Source organism: Saccopteryx leptura, chromosome 2 (assembly GCF_036850995.1).
Source record: "Saccopteryx leptura isolate mSacLep1 chromosome 2, mSacLep1_pri_phased_curated, whole genome shotgun sequence".
NCBI lineage: Eukaryota > Metazoa > Chordata > Mammalia > Chiroptera > Emballonuridae > Saccopteryx > Saccopteryx leptura.
The window spans coordinates 342,706,458-342,723,324 of NC_089504.1; the positions used below are offsets into that span (position 1 = coordinate 342,706,458).

The 16,867-nt window shown below is 41.9% G+C and overlaps 1 protein-coding gene across 4 annotated transcripts in view; it reads left to right on the top strand.

Annotated features, from left to right (window-relative positions):
• GJC1 (gap junction protein gamma 1) overlaps positions 1 to 11,382 on the top strand; it is a 49,040-nt gene extending 37,658 nt beyond the window's left edge. For 2 of the 4 annotated variants that reach the window (XM_066363944.1, XM_066363946.1), the window contains exons 2-3: positions 285 to 357; positions 1,365 to 5,701. In XM_066363944.1, the coding sequence (XP_066220041.1) occupies positions 1,385 to 2,575 (1,191 nt within the window). In that variant the 5' untranslated portion in view covers positions 285 to 357; positions 1,365 to 1,384 and the 3' untranslated portion in view covers positions 2,576 to 5,701. Of the gene's footprint in view, positions 1 to 284; positions 358 to 1,364; positions 5,702 to 10,725 lie in introns of those variants that run through there. The other 2 variants (XM_066363947.1, XM_066363945.1) reach the window with 2 other exon arrangements.
• Positions 11,383 to 16,867: the final 5,485 nt, after the last annotated feature.

Here is a 16,867-nt window from a genome sequence, read left to right on the forward strand (position 1 = left end):
TGCTTGGGCTTTTTCCTATAGGTGCCTGAGTTCATCTGCTTCAGATTTTCATGAGTGACTCATTTTCCTGTCATATTTTCTTAAACTACAGTGACTTAAGACTCTTTGGGTCACTACTGTGTGGGTGAAGAAAACAGTAATATTCAAATTCAAGCCTCTTTTCATCTCATGCTGGTTGATTCCCGTGGTACATAGAAAATTTTCTTTCTGAAAATGACATTTTAGTGATTCATTGTTTTCTGTGGAAGCCTATGACCTTCTCTCTCTCTCTTCTTTCTTTCTAGAGGGAATCTGGAAAAATTGTAAGCAAGACATCATTACTCTAAGAAAATTTTGGATAGCAGTTCTGGATAACAGGTAAAGTGTATTTAAACTGATGATGCTGATAATCACCATAATCTGGAGAAATAAACTGGGAGAGGAAAGAAGAGATGGAGAAATGCTAGGGGTACTTAGTGTCAGAGGGAGCATTCGGGATTTTATATACATTACCTTATTTAGATAGTTTTTACCAGGATTCTGGACATAGTTCTAATGCTGTTTTAAATGGATTTGCCTATTGAGTGGATTTAATGTTCTCACAATTCAATTTGTAGACATTTTTTAACATTCACCATAAACAATACAGAATCCTAGCGTTTACTATGCTGTGCGGCCTGGCCAGGGAGTATTTTCCTAGTTCCTTTCTGTCTTGTTTTATTTAGTTCTTTTTTTTAGACAATTTTAACAGGGTGACATTGGTCAACTAGAGTACATAGATTTAGAGAAAACATCTCCACATCATTTGGACATTCGATTTTGTTTTAGTTCTTGATCATTGCAGTTATTTGCAGCTTTACCATCTTTTAAATTATTCTTAATACTTTGTCACCAGGTCTACAATTTAGGTTTCCTAATAAGGAACTTCTTCACAATGGAGTCTAGCCTAAGTGTCTCCATTATATTCTCAGTGTTAGTCTTATCATGACTGGACCAAATAGTTTCTTATTTCTTATCTATATATCACAAAGTTCTGAAGGCCTTATGAAATAATAGTGTATGTAAAGAATCCAGTATACTGTGTCTGAGAACTACATCTGAAATGATGGCTACAATTTTACCCTTTAAATTAGGGAAGACATGAAAGCAAACCAGACTTTCAAGTTTGGTGGCCCAAACAACTGTTCATAGACTGAGGTGAATTGTCCTACCAGAGGGTAGTCGAGTGAGACACAATGTATCTTAACAGTCATTCTCGTATGAGCCTTGAAGTTAGATTTCAAGTATGCAGAAAAATAGTTTCTAGAAATATCAGTAAAAAAATTAAATTGTTAAGATTTTAATATTTGTTGATTTTTCCTTTGATATTTTTCCATTTTTATCAGGGCAAAGCAGTTCAGTCACCATGAGCTGGAGCTTTCTGACTCGTCTGCTAGAGGAGATCCACAACCACTCCACATTTGTGGGGAAGATCTGGCTCACTGTCCTGATTGTCTTCCGTATTGTCCTTACAGCTGTAGGAGGAGAGTCCATCTATTATGATGAGCAAAGCAAATTTGTGTGCAACACAGAGCAGCCAGGCTGTGAGAATGTCTGCTATGATGCCTTTGCACCCCTCTCCCATGTGCGCTTCTGGGTGTTCCAGATCATCCTGGTGGCAACCCCGTCTGTGATGTACCTGGGCTATGCCATTCATAAGATTGCCAAAATGGAGCATGGTGAAGTAGACAAGAAGGCAGCTCGGAGCAAACCCTATGCAATGCGTTGGAAACAGCACCGGGCTCTGGAAGAAACAGAAGAGGACCATGAAGAGGATCCCATGATGTATCCAGAAATGGAGTTAGAAAGTGAAAAAGAAAATAAAGAGCAGAACCAGCCTAAACCCAAGCATGATGGTCGACAGCGGATTCGGCAGGATGGTCTCATGAAAATCTATGTGCTGCAGTTGCTGGCAAGGACCATGTTTGAGGTGGGTTTTCTGATAGGGCAGTATTTTCTGTATGGCTTCCAAGTCCATGCGTCTTATGTGTGCAGTAGAGTTCCTTGCCCTCATAAGATAGACTGCTTTATTTCTAGACCCACTGAAAAGACCATTTTCCTTCTGATAATGTATGGTGTTACAGGCCTTTGCCTATTGCTTAACATTTGGGAGATGCTTCATTTAGGGTTTGGGACAATTCGAGACTCACTAAACAGTAAAAGAAGGGAACTGGAAGACCCGGGTGTTTATAATTATCCTTTCACTTGGAATACACCATCTGCTCCCCCTGGCTATAACATTGCCGTCAAACCAGATCAAATCCAGTACACCGAACTGTCCAATGCTAAGATTGCCTACAAGCAAAACAAGGCCAACATTGCCCAGGAACAACAGTACGGCAGCCATGAGGAGCACCTCCCAGCTGACCTGGAGACTCTGCAGCGGGAGATTAGAATGGCTCAGGAACGCTTGGATCTAGCAATCCAGGCCTACAATCACCAAAACAACTCTCATGTTCCCCGGGAAAAAAAAGCCAAAGTGGGGTCTAAAGCTGGGTCCAACAAAAGCAGTGCGAGTAGCAAATCAGGGAATGGGAAGACCTCCGTCTGGATTTAATCTTGGCTGGGCTTAAAACCTGTGCTTTTCAGAGTTTATGGTAAGCAACGGCTCACTGAATAATGACTTCCATTGAGTAAACATTTGGCTCTGGTTATCTTCAGGGATGCTGTTGGCTTGTGATCCGAGCTCAGGGGACTCCGAGGCAGGGCTGGGACGGGGAAAAGAAGGGAAACAGTGTTCCTGGGCACATGTTCCAGCAATAATACAGTTATAGAACTTTACATTTGTGTCTTCCAGATCTGGAAAAGAACAGATATATTTAAATCATTTTTGTTGAACAGTTTTTGTATGTACACAGTATTATGGTACTTTTTTTTTTTTTTTTTTTAGTATGAGAACTTTTTTGTACTTGTACACATTGGACCACTGTAGTTACACTTTTATATTAAAGGGGGAAAATCCTAACATAATGCCTACTAGGCTAGTGTTGTTACTTTGTTCAGCAAATTCCACCCTGGGTTTAAAGTTTTAATAGATGCTACACCTAATAAAAGTGCCTCTCGTGTTGCAGGGATTTGAAATATGTAAGGAGGAGGAAGAAGCAGTTTTCAGTCTTAGAAATTCCATAGTAGAAAGAGGCTGAGATCTTTTCTTCTTTACTTGAGAAATCTTTGCATCTCATTCATGTGCCCAGAGTTGTATCTAGTCTTTGAAATACTTGTTTGTATTTTCAAAGAAGAGAAAGGATTCACTTCAGGATTTCTTTAGTTATCAAGCATTGCCAGTATATGCTTTGATGGTGTGTATATAATTTAAGGTCCTTCAAAAGGCTGATCCTCCCTAGTTCTGTAGCAGTGTGGAGTCATTGGCTAGAGTTATTGTTAAAATTCCTCTGTCACAAAGCAAAGTCACGCCTGAAAAATGAACCCTAATAGGATGTTTAGTTGTGGACTTTTTAATTTGCCTTAAATCTCTATACAGAAACCAGCCTCTAATTTCTTAAGAAACCAGTAATGGATAGTTTCTTTATATATGTTAACATTAGATATACAGAAATCCCCTTGTAAGCTAAGAATACTCAAAGCTAATTGTGCTGCATATGGTAGAAAGCCTAAATCCAAGTTCCTTATTTTTTATAATTTACCGTGGAGCTTTTGTAATTCGCGTACTTCTGCCAATGTAGATTTCTGTCTGGAAGACCAGTCAGACCAGGGATTTTATCTGCAAATAGACCTAAAGAGAATTTCAGTATTTATTCCCTATAAATATATTAGGCATATCTATTTGTCAGTGACAGACATTAATATTCTCGTAACATTAATACTTTGCAGTATTTCATTGCCATTTTCAACCTTGTATTATGTTGGAGAGCCTTGCTCTGCAGTCACGTTCATGTCGTTTGTCTTACAGTTTATGAGCTGCTGAGTAAGAGCTTGATACAAGTTTAAAGGAAGGGGCTTTGGCTTCACCAGGGAGCATTTCATGTCGGGTGTCTCCCTCTTTTCCAAAAGGAAGCTATCACAAGCCACCTCTGACTTTGAAATTCCAAAAATACTATTTTTTTATGTCTTAATTTTAAAATGCCAGTTTCCATTATTGAGGAGAATCCTAGAACAGCACCTTTATACTGTTCTTTTTCTTTCTTTTTTCCTTTTATTTTTCATTGCATTACTCCCATCCCCAAAACAAAAGAAACTCAGAAAATTTAAGCTTATTTTCTAGCCATGCAATTACCTTTATTTTGCTTTTTTTTTTTTAATTTATAAATTTTGACCTAGGGAAGTTCCTCAGGATCTCTAAATATCTTAAGCAAAAAGTAAGTTCAGGTGAGACTGAAGGGCAAATTTTAGAAAATTATACATGTGTGTATTCTGGATATTTAATAGACATGCACAGTTTCTTCAAACCAAATGTTTAATTAAGGAAATTAAAATATTCTAATAAGAAAACAAGCAAGATTTTAAATACTTAAGTCTAGCTAAGATACAAAACTACCAATTAATTCTTAAGTCACTAGAGCTTCAAGCAGATTTTTAATTGAAGGGCAAAATATACATACACTCACATCCATCTCTTCAGAGCCTGAGGGAGAACAGCATGGCTTTGCCAGCAGAAAGGCTGGGGATTTGAGCGTGATGGAGAGGGACGAGTCAGGCAGAAATGCCAGGCAGACATTCGGCCCCGGAAGCGTCCACTCAGTTTCTGCAGACAGGGCCCCTGGTTTTTTTTCACCTTGGCTAGTGCTGATGATGTTATCTTTTGTGTCTGGATAATTTTTCACCTTCGTAAAGTTAGGTATAAAGATATTCTGGGTCACTTCACATGTGCATACACATTTAAAAATCTACTTTTATTCTCTCAGTAAACTTTTCATTATGATGTGGGTTGCTCAGTTCTCACTGCTTTCTCGGTGTATTGCTTTCGGCCTTTGAACATGAGATTTTGCCAAAGCCATTTCTCCTAATGATACTTGTCAACCTACCTTAAGAAAAGGGCCGTGTCAGTGTCTAGTTTAACCCACTGATTGCGTCTACATTGAATCTATAAAAGTAGTCTGGCTAGTGTCCTGGAACTTGTGGGTATTTGTATAAAAAGCCTGTCAGCATTTTTTTCCTGTTAAAATCATATTTCTTTGAATTGACATATAGGACATGATCTGTCATGATATTTGCTTCTCTGAATGGAAGTTGACTGTTTAGTTCTTCATATACTTCTTCATATACTACAATCAGGATATGATCATCATGTTTATATACCTTAGCATACTGTTGGATTTATTTAGATGTGGTATGTCCTTTGCTCATCTTCCTTAAAATCTATTCAGAGAGATACTCAGGTTTCTCTTCAGATCGCATAAATATTTCGCCTTTTAAAATCTAGTCAGAGGCCCTGGCCGGTTGGCTCAGTGGTAGAGCGTCGGCCTGGCGTGGGGAAGTCCCGGGTTCGATTCCCGGCCAGGGCACACAGGAGAGGCACCCACCTGCTTCTCCACCCCTCCTCCTCTCCTTCCTCTCTGTCTCTCTCTTCCCCACCCGCAGCCGAGGCTCCATTGGAGCAAAAAGATGGCCCGGGTGCTGGGGATGGCTCCTTGGCCTCTGCCCCAGGCGCTAGAGTGGCTCTGGTTGCGACAGAGCGACGCCCGGGATGGGCAGAGCATCGCCCCTGGTGGGCCTGCCGGATGGATCCCGGTCGGGCACATGCGGGAGTCTGTCTGACTGTCTCCCCGTTTCCAGCTTCGGAAAAATACAAAAAAAAAAAATCTATTCAGAGAGATTTAAAAATGAACAGGCTTTTTTCTTAGTTCAAATTTGAAGGGGGAATCAGATAACATTTTCCCCTAAAGAAATGTTAATGTTCATTTTGTGGCTTTGAGTTTGCTCGATGACTTAGTTTTGCCTCTTTCGATATTTCGTTTAAAACCACAAGTGTTCTTTCATTCAAAGTCAGTTTTTTCTGGGGATTTTCCTTGTCTAATACCTAATGTCTGTAGAATTACTTTGATTAAAATGAACTTTGCCAACTAATATGTTTCTGAAGGCTAGGATTCCCACATGTCTTTTAGAAGGACACCTATATTTCTAAAGAGAAAAGTCATCATTAGGTACCTTAAGTCTGTCATTTTTTTCTTAGTATGAAATTCGGCAGTTTACTTTCCCAAGTTTCAATAGCCGCTTACCTCTCAGCAGTGTTATGAAGTAGTTAGACCGAACCCACGGTAAAGGTATTAGAAGACCAACTATCAATTATTGGTCATTTGTCAGAACTTGGAGCTTCCAAAAAAAAAAAAAAGAAGTTGAAAGAACTGTGATGGTAGTAAGATGTGCTTCCTGCTCTTATCACGGGAATCAGTGATGGTTTAAAACACTTACTTTCTCTACGCAATTCATACCAAGAACAGGAGTAAATGTTATTCCTGTTATACTCATGCTTTTCCTCGTTTATGAATGTCCATCTTTATACATTGTTTTATTTAAGAGACAGTATACTTCTAAAAATAACATCTATAGTTTATGATACATTCTTGGCTAGCAAGCTTTCAATAAAAGGCAAATGTGTTCTATTTGGACCTACTTCAAGAAATGCCTTTTTGTAAAGGAAGGATCTTTCCTGACTGAAAGAAAGTACCTGAAGTCAAAGATACACAGTTGCTGGTCATTTTAATAGGAAGGATCCAGGTGTTAGGTTAATTTTATCTTTATAAAATCATGTAATCTCATGAAGAGTCTTACCACCTGAAAATAATAAAGCTCTGCACCTCTATAGTGCAGAGTTTAGGAACAGAGTTGCAACTCATCTATATATCATAAATCTGTACTAATCCATAGCCACTGTCAAATGTTAGAATCATTAGGCTGAATTGCATACTTGTTATTCATTCTGGCCACACATCATGCCGAGTTTAAAAGATTTTATATGTTGTTGCTATTGCATTTTTGTGTTTTTGAATAATGATGTTAAGGCAATTTGGGTCATGTGAATAATCCTACTTTTTAAAGAAGCAATCCATAGTATTCTAAAATGCAGAAGTTCAAACAAAAGCAAGTCCTACTCCCATGCATAATCTCTGCAGAAATTTTAAAAAAGTTCTGCATTTCAGGGTTGGCTTGTTGAATCAACAAAAACATTTGTTTATATGCTTCCAAGATTGGAAATCTTTTTCTTTATTGTACTTTCAATTGTGTTTAATAAATCTCTTGTTACACAAGTCTCTACCTCAGGCATTAAGTGTTCGGTATGTTTAGGATATTGATACTGAAAAACTTAATTAGGGCCTTCCAACTTTTTAAGATGATTTCAATATAAAATTCAACTGTTAATTATCAATTTAATGTTTTGTGGTATGCAGTTTGGATATTGTGTGAACAGCTAAAGATTACCCATTCTAGTGCCAAAGATCACTTGTTGCTGTTCTGAGTGTACAATTAATGTACAACTTTATGGTTGGGGACAGACTCTGATCAGGGCCTTGTCTCTAGAGAGATTTCAGTTCCAAATGTTTTGTCACTTTCAAATACAGTTTAGAAGATTCATTTGTGGTTTGTGCATCTTTTCCCAAACTTAAAAACTCAGCTGCCAGGAAATGTCATATTGAGGCTGTATAAAATAGTACCCAGGAGCTTAATGGTTTACACAGAAAACCTGATACAAAAATCTGTTCTTGTACATTCACCTGTAAGTTGATCTCAGTGGGAATGCGTGAACAGGAAGATTTCCAAGCAGAGGTTTGAGCTCAAGAGATGCCTTTTTCCACAGCTGGGTTAGAACTCCTCTGGGATTGCCGTGGCCAAATGGGTCAGTGTATTTGTGGCTTCATAATCTGGGGAGGGTAGGTGGCCATGTGTGGGGGGAGGTAGAGACTGAAGTCTAAGCCCAGAAACTGGGAATACACCTTGTCTCTGGCTCCCTTTGGTTTTCAAGGCCTTTTCTTCAAGAGGAGTGCTTTCTGAGAGGGGTGCTCCTGACAGTCTTGTTAATTCTAATCACCTTCTGAGAGAAGAGGGGTATGGAAGAAGGCCGCATTTATTGCAACAATGTCCTGTGTTCCCCAAGACACAGAATAGCTGACTGGAGGTCACACACAGCCCACCCTCGGCAGCATAGATTGTAAACTGGTTAGCCAACCATATTTGGTAATAAACTTCTGAGCTGCTTGAAAGCCGTTGGAGCAGTTTAAGTCACTGCTAGTTTTAAAAGTGCATTTTTTTTTCCTTAGATTTGCCATCAGAACGGAGACTAGTACATGAAAAAGGTGTCATCAAAGATAAAAATGTTTTGTTTTGTAGAATTTAAAACACTGTTTCTAAGCTTTAAGGGGTTATAGTAATACACAGTACTTTTAGGGTTCGCCCCTTTTAGTTATCTCAGATTGAAATGAAAGCATGTTACACAAGGGCATGAAAAATTGGGAGGTTGAACATCAGACACGCTCAGGATGGACTTACCAAGACTGATTTTACCTGACAAAGGATCCTTGAGGAAGAGAAAAGAAAGAGGATGCAGAATTGGCTCTTTCTCAAGTGCTGTTGACTTATAGGAATGTGGGAATTGAATTCTGTCAGGAAAATTAGGAATGCCTGGACCCTGCTCAAAGGGCCTTGGCCAGGACACGATGTTGGAGAACTACAGGAACCTGCTTTTTCTGGGTCTTTTTTTTTTTTTAAACTGAGAGAGTCAGAGAGAGGGATAGATAGGAACAGACAGACAGGAACGGAGAGAGATGAGAAACATGAATCATCAGTTTTTTGTTGCGACACCTTAGTTCAGGGGTCTCAAACTCGCGGCCCGCGTTTGAGACCCCTGCAGTTGTTCAATGGTTGCTTTCTCATATGTGCCTTGACCGGGGGGCTACAGCAGACCAAGTAACCCCTTGCTCAAGCCAGTGACTTTGCTCAACCAGATGAGCCCATGCTCAAGCTGGCGACCTTGGGGTCTCAAACCTGGGTCCTCTGCATCCCAGTCCCAACGCTGTATCCACTGCGCCACCACCTGGTCAGGCTTTCTGGGTCTTATTATAAAAGTCTCTGCAACTGAGCACAGGGCAAATGGGGAATAGGAATGGAAATGATGTTCTAATAGGTGTCTCTGTGTGATGGCCTATTTCTCACAGTAGATGTTCCTCAATCCACATCACTCCACTACAACTTGATGTGGAAGTCTGGGTTCCCAGACCCCAGTGCTGGAGTTCAGCTGGCATCTCTGCCAAGGTGCAGACATGTCCACCACTACTCAAAGCAGTTTTGAGTAAAACCATTTACAGACTGTTAAAAAAAGAAAAAGAAGAGAAGTTGAGGCAGAGAATCCAGGTCTGCATAGCGACTGCCCAGTGGCTCAGTCCAGCATCCTTTGCTCTTCTCCTAGCTAGGTGTGCAGAAGCCGCTGTTGTTGGTGGGACTTCTGATGGAGGGTGTGATGGACCTTGCTGTGCACACAACATTTTTTTCTGAATGTGACCATTGGACCACCTGTGTAAGAAGTAACAGGGAATGCTGATTAAAATGTAATGGTTGTAGATGGTTTCTTGGACCCATCTCGGGCCTACTTAACCAGAACTAATAAATTCTCTAGGTGATTTAAATTTTTTTAAATTAAGGCACTGGCTGGGTAGCTCAGTTGGTTAGGGTGTCATCCTGATACTCCAAAGTTCAAGCCCTGATCAGGGCACACACAAGAATCAACCAATGAATGCATAAATAAGTGGAACAACAAATTGGTGTTTCTCTCCTTCCCTCCCTCCCTTCCTCTCCCTCCCTCTCTTTCTTCCTCTCCCTCCCTGTCTTCCTTCTTCTCCTTCCCTCTCTTCCTCTCCCTCCCTCCCTCTCTCCCTTCCTCTCCCTATCCCTTTGTTCTCTCTAAAAATAAAATAATTTAAAATTTACCCTTTTATTGGGTAAAATTCACACTTTTAGTGTCCAGTTGAGTAACCATCACTGGAAAATAGGGAAGAATTGCATCGCCCCAAAATTCCCTCGATAACTCTTGAGTATATTAAGGTTTGTGAACCACATGAAGTGTGTGAGCCAGAACGAAAGGGGGAGTGGTATTGTCTTGAATGATTTCCTCTGTTTCAAGAAAGTTTACTTATTTCTTTTTTATTTAGAAATTAAATTTCATGGGGTGACATTGGTCAATAAGAATACGTAGGTTTCAGATAAACATCTCTATAGCATTTGAACTATTGATTGCGTTGTGTGCCCATCACCCAGAGTCATCATTTTCCATCACTGTGTATTTGTCCCTCCTCACTCCCCTCTCCTCACTCCCCTCCATCTGGTAACCATTTCACTTTTGTCCATGTCCATGAGTCTCATTTCAAGGAGCTTTAGAACTGACATAGCGCACGGGTGTCATCTCATCTGCCAGCTCAGAATGACTGATGGCTGCCTGGAGTCCTGAGGACTTGTAGAAGATTCAGACTTGTCAATACAGATTCAGGACTTCTGGTTGGTGACTGACTCAGCCCATGTGAAAGGAACCATCACACCTTGTGTGTAATGAGTTGGTGTAATTATGTAGGAATTTCTTCATCATACATTTAATGGCATCTTTGAGGAATTAGAAATAGGAAGTGACTCAGAATTGGGAAAATAGATGATGACATGGTGACAGGCATTTGTTCATTGGTTTTCTCTCCTGCCCTCTCAATCCTGAGGAAACGGCACAGCGTTTCCTTGCCCTGTCCTTGACATGCTGTGCCTACTTTAAACCAGATTCGGGGATTGTGAAAGGAAACCTAAGGAAGCCACTGCTGATGCCTCAAGGAAAAGCTGACCGGATTCCCTCTTTACCCTCGGCCGAACCTCCCACAAGTGAGTATCTTTGTCTGCGGTGCTCTCGGGCATCACAGAGGGCATGGGCTGGCTGACGGCCTTCAACTCCAGGCAGAGCGGAACCACGCAACTGTTCATAACCAATTTCTGTGCATAACCAGTGACCTGAATGGGACCTGACCACGGGGAAAATGATACAGAACTAGATGGCTTTATTTTATTTTATTTTTAGTTTGTGTAGTCCTGTGGAAGTGAAATTTTATCTTTGCACTGGGAACACTGAAAAACACTGACAGGGAGCTCCTTTGGCCTGACCCCCCTTTTTTCTCGAGAGCACATTGCAGCTGTGGCTTTTGCCCAGCAGGCAGAGACATGTTAGATTGGTACCCAGCTGCAGTTGACGGGCCTCAGCCTCTAACTGCAGAGTGGTCTGCACAGGGATTTGGGCTCCTTAAGATGGTTTTAATGGCAAAAGCCCTGGGCACAGGGTAAGTGTGAATTGTCAGTGGATTGTTTACATTCAGATAGGGACAAGATCATGGACAAGGATCTGCCACACTGGAACAGGTTGTGATGATGCTGTTTAGTTCCAGCAGTTTGCTTCTGGGGGCTTGTTTACTTAAAAGACAGTGTGGGGTGGGGACTTTTGCTTATTCTTAGTGCCCTTGGGTAGAGTGGCCATTCAAGCCAGCTCTGGAGAGTAGTGGGCTAAGATCCTAGGAAACTGCTAGGAGAAGGAAGGATACTTACAAGCCAAGGGCGTGTGTGAGAGAGAGAGAGAAGAGGAGGAGGAGGTTGGTGGTGGAGGGTGTTCTGTGTGGTTAGGGAAAATGTGAGATGCCATAACACAACTAGGCACTGCCAGAGAAGGTTGTGAATCAGTCAGCATAGGTTGGACTGCAGTAGATGTCCTGGCTGAAAGCCTGTTACCCAGATAAAATACAGAACACCTGGTTAAATTTGAATCTAAGATTAACAGAGAATAATTTTTATATATTGCATGGAGCATACTGCTATTTTAAAAATCTGTTGTTTATGGCCTGGCCTATGGTGGGATAGTGGATAGAGCATCGACCTGGAATGCTGAGGTCGCTGGTTTGAAACCCTGGGCTTGCCCGGTCAAGGCACATACCACCAGCAATCAATGAACAACTAAAGTGAAGCAACTGTGAGTTGATATTTCTCCTTCTGCCCTACTCTCTCCTTTCTCTCTGTAAAATCAATAAATAAAATCTTTAAAAATTTTTGTTTATCCAAAATTCAGATTGAACTGAGTGTCCTGTATTTTTATTTGCTAAAACTGGCAGCCCTACTGGTTTTTTTTTTCTGGTGGTGGTGGTGTTTTAAGCAAATAAACAGTTGATTCAACTCAGACATGTGTTCTGAGGCCTGGTCACAGAATGGAAAAGGCTGTATAGTCAACTATTAGAAAAACTATGAGCATAAACTAGATGCTGATTTTGAGTCCCTTCATGCAGAAAGAGTTAAGAAATCATTCAAGAAGGAATGCTTTTTGGTCTTCCCTGTTCTCTGGTTCTATAATTTTATGAGCAATTTAATAGCCATGTCAACCCAAACTCAGGCCAGCAGCCAACCTGCTTTTTAAAAAACGTAGTAACCTAACAGTCCCACTTCTGAGTATATTTATATCCAAGAGAATCAAAAGCAGAATCTCAAAAAGATGCTTACATACACACCAATATTTATTACAATATTCACCATAGCCAAGAGGTGGAAGCAGCTCGCTTGTCCATGGGCAGGTGAGTAGATAAAGAAAATAGGATATATACATATAATGGACTGGTGGTATTCAGCTTTAAGAAGAAAATCCTGTCACATGGATGAGCCTTGAGGATATTATGCTAAGTGAAATAAACTAGTTAAAAAAGGACAAAGACTGTATAATTCCACTTATATGGGATATTTAAATTAGTCAAAAATCATAGAAAAAGAAGGCAAAATGTTGATTGCCTTTCTGGGGGCTAGGGAAATGAGCTGATGGATGTAGAGTGTAGGTTTTGCAAGATGAAAAGGTTCTAGAAATCTGTTACACAATAATGTGTAGATAATTAACATTATTGAACTGTACACTTAAAAATCAGTAAGAGGCCTGGCCTGTGGTGGCTCAGTGGATCAAGTATTGACCTGGAATGCTAAGGTCGCCAGTTTAAAACCCCAGAATTGCCTGGTCAAGGCACATAAGGGAGTTGGTGCTTTTTGCTCCTACTCCCTTCTTTCTCTCAACACCCTCTCTAAAATGAATAAATAAAATCTTAAAAAAAAAAAAAAAAAAAGGAGGCCTCACCTATGGTGATGCAGTGGAGAATGTGTTGACTTGGAATGCTGAGGCCACCAGTTCAAAACACTGGGCTTGCCTAGTCAAGGCACACACAGGAAGCAACTACAAATTGAAGCTTCCCACTCCTCTCCCCTTCCTTCTCTATCCTCTCTCTAAAATGAATAATTAAAAAAAAAAATTTTAATTTTTATTTTTTTTGTATTTTTCTTTTTTTTTTTTTTTTTCATTTTTCTGAAGCTGGAAACAGGGAGAGACAGTCAGACAGACTCCCGCATGCGCCCGACCGGGATCCACCCGGCACGCCCACCATGGGGCGGCGCTCTGCCCACCAGGGGGCGATGCTCTGCCCATCCTGGGCGTCGCCATATTGCGACCAGAGCCACTCTAGCGCCTGGGGCAGAGGCCGAGGAGCCATCCCCAGCGCCCGGGCCATCTTTGCTCCAATGGAGCCTTGGCTGCGGGAGGGGAAGAGAGAGACAGAGAGGAAAGCGCGGCGGAGGGGTGGAGAAGCAAATGGGCGCTTCTCCTGTGTGCCCTGGCCGGGAATCGAACCCGGGTCCTCCGCACGCTAGGCCGACGCTCTACCGCTGAGCCAACTGGCCAGGGCCTTTTGTATTTTTCTGAAGCTGGAAACGGGGAGGCAATCAGACTCCCTCCCGCATGCACCCGACCGGGATCCACCCGGCATGCCCACCAGGGGGCGATGCTCTGCCCATCTGGGGCGTTGCTCTGTCACAACCAGAGCCATTCTAGCACCTGATGCAGAGGCCATGGAGCCATCCTCAGCACCTGAGCCAACTTTGCTCCAATGGAGCCCTGGCTGCGGGAGGGGAAGAAGAGAGAGACAGAGAGGAAGGAGAGAGGGAGGGGTGGAGAAGCAGATGGGCACTTCTGTGTGCCCTGGCTGGGAATCGAACCCTGGACTCCCGCACGCCAGGCCGACGCTCTACCACTGAGCCAACCGACCAGGGCCTTTTAATTAAATTTTAAAAAAAGAGAATATATTTTATCTTTTTCTTTAACCACAGTTTCCCAAAAAAATTGGCACTAACTGACTAGCTCGGTTAGAGTGTCGTTCTGAAACACCACGGTTGCAGATTCAGTCCCCAGTCAGGGCACACACAGGAAGCCACCAATGAATGCACAACTAAGTGAAACAACAAATGAATGCTTCCCTTCCGCCTCCCTTCACTCTCCATTCCTCGTGTCTCTCTTAAAAAAAAAAAAATTAATAAAAAATTAAGCCTGGCTTAGTTGGACCTTCATCCTGAAGCACGGAGTTTTAATCCCCGTCAGGGCCCAGATAGGGACAGCTGATGTTCCTGTCTCTGTCTCTCCCTACCTTTAAAAACAAAAAAAATTACTAAAATAATAGAAGATTTTTGATTAATACTAAAGGATATAAAAAAGTGAAAGTCCTCATATTTCCATTCCTGGGGGTAATGACTGTTTAACATTTCAGAAGCATTTATGTACATACAAAGCATATGTATATGTCTGTTCTTTGCTTAGCAAAGCATTTACTTAACAGAATTACAATTACCTATTGAAATAGCAGGCTACAGGACCCCAAATCCAAAATTAAAAATAGAGAATTTAAATTTTCTTGAAAAGGAACAAATTTGACAGGACTGTCTACTGCTAATGCACATGAAATAACTTTCCATAAACATTACAGCTTATGCACTATAACACAGGCTACATAAAATGAAATGTAAGAGCTGTGGATCTTTTGCCTGATCTTTTGCGGGCAGTGGCACAGTGGATAGAGCGTCGGGCTGGGATGAAGAGGACCCAGGTTCGAGACCCCGAGGTCGCCAGCTTGAGCGCAGGCTCATCTGGTTTGAGCAAAGCTCACCAGCTTGGACCTGAGGTCGCTGGCTCGAGCAAGGGGTTACTTGGTCTGCTGCAGCCTCATGGTCAAGGCACATATGAGAAAGCAATCAATGAACAACTAGGGTGTCATAACGAAAAACTAATGATTGATGCTTCTCATCTCTCTCTGTTCCTGTCTGTCTGTCCCTATCTATCCTGCTCTCTGATTCTGTCACTGTAAAAAAAAAAAAAAAAAAAAAAAAAAGGCTGTGGATCTTTTTCTAAGTTCTTAAACTTAACTTTAAGGGGCATAGTTTACAGCAATAGATGTGCCCTTTTTCAGTGTGTAATTCAATGTCTTTGCTGTCTTTTTTAATACAGTTACCATTGCCTACTTTTTTTTTTTTTTTTTGGAGAGGTTTGGGAAAGGTCCTTGACTGGGCAAGCCCTGGTTTTCAAACCAGTGACCTCAGCATTTCAGGTTGACACTTTATCCACTGTGCCACCACAGGTTGGTTTGTTTTTTTTGTTGCTGTTGTTGTTATTCTTCTGTTTTCTGGTTATAAAGGTATTATTACATGCTCCTTATAAAAAACTTAGACAATTCAGAAAATAAAGAGAAAACAAAATACATCAATAATTGCCCAGTCCCTAGAAAGCCATTATTACCATTGTCTTTTTTTTTTTTTTTTTTTTTTTACAGAGTCAGAGAGAGGGATAGATAGGGACAGACAAACAGGAACGCAGAGAGATGAGAAGCATCATCAGTTTTTCGTTGTGGCACTTTAGTTGTTCATTGATTGCTTTCTCATATGTGCCTTGACCGTGGGGCTGCAGCAGACTGCTCGAGCAGACCCCTTGCTTAAGCCAGCGATCTTGGGTCCAAGCTGGTGAGCTTTGCTCAAACCACATGAGCCCGCACTCAAGTGGCGACCTCGGGGTCTTAAACATGGGTCCTCAGCATCCCAGTCTGATGCTCTATCCACTGCGCCACCGTCCGGTGCCATTGTCTTTTGTTAAAGGCATATGTGCATTTATTCATATTTTTTTTTTTTTTTTTGTATTTTTCTGAAGCTGGAAATGGGGAGAGACAGTCAGACAGACTCCCGTGTGCGCCCGACCGGGATCCACCCGGCACGCCCACCAGGGGACGATGCTCTGCTGAGACCAGAGCCACTCTAGCGCCTGGAGCAGAGGCCAAGGAGCCATCCCCAGCACCCGGGCCATCTTTGCTCCAATGGAGCCTTGGCTGCGGGAGGGGAAGAGAGAGAGAGGAAGGAGGAGGGGGTGGAGAAGCAAATGGGCGCTTCTCCTATGTGCCCTGGCCGGGAATCGAACCCAGGTCCCCCGCACGCCAGGCCGACGCTCTACCGCTGAGCCAACCGGCCAGGGCCTTATTCATCTTTAAACACAGAAAAGTATGTAGGAAATAAAAATGGTCCACAACTTCCACACTCAGATAGTCTTTGTTGATATTTTAAAAATAATATACATGCACATGTCTTAAAAATTAAAACTAACATGGCCCTGGCTGGTTTACTCAGTGGGTAGAGTGTTGGCCCTGTGTGCGGATGTCCCGGGTCCAATCCCCAGTCAGGGCACACATGTGGTCAGGGCACACATGCAAAGCAACCATCTGCTTTTCTTCCCCTCCCCTCTCTCCCTTCTTTCTCTCCCCCTTGCAGCCAGTGGCTGGATTGATCTGAGCATTAGCCTCAGGCACTGAGGATAGCTTGGTTGATTTGAGCATTGGCCCCAGATGGGGGTTGCTGGGTGGATCCTAGTCAGGGTGCCTGTGGAGTCTGTCTCTATCTCCCCTCCTCTCACTTAATATCCCTTTCCAACAGTTTCTCCAAGAGTAAAAGCTGGTCCATTTTTTGAATTCTATCATAGATTTTTTTTATATGAATATTGGCATGTAAATAAGGCTCTATAAACACGTTTACATCTTGTCTTTCACTTACTACA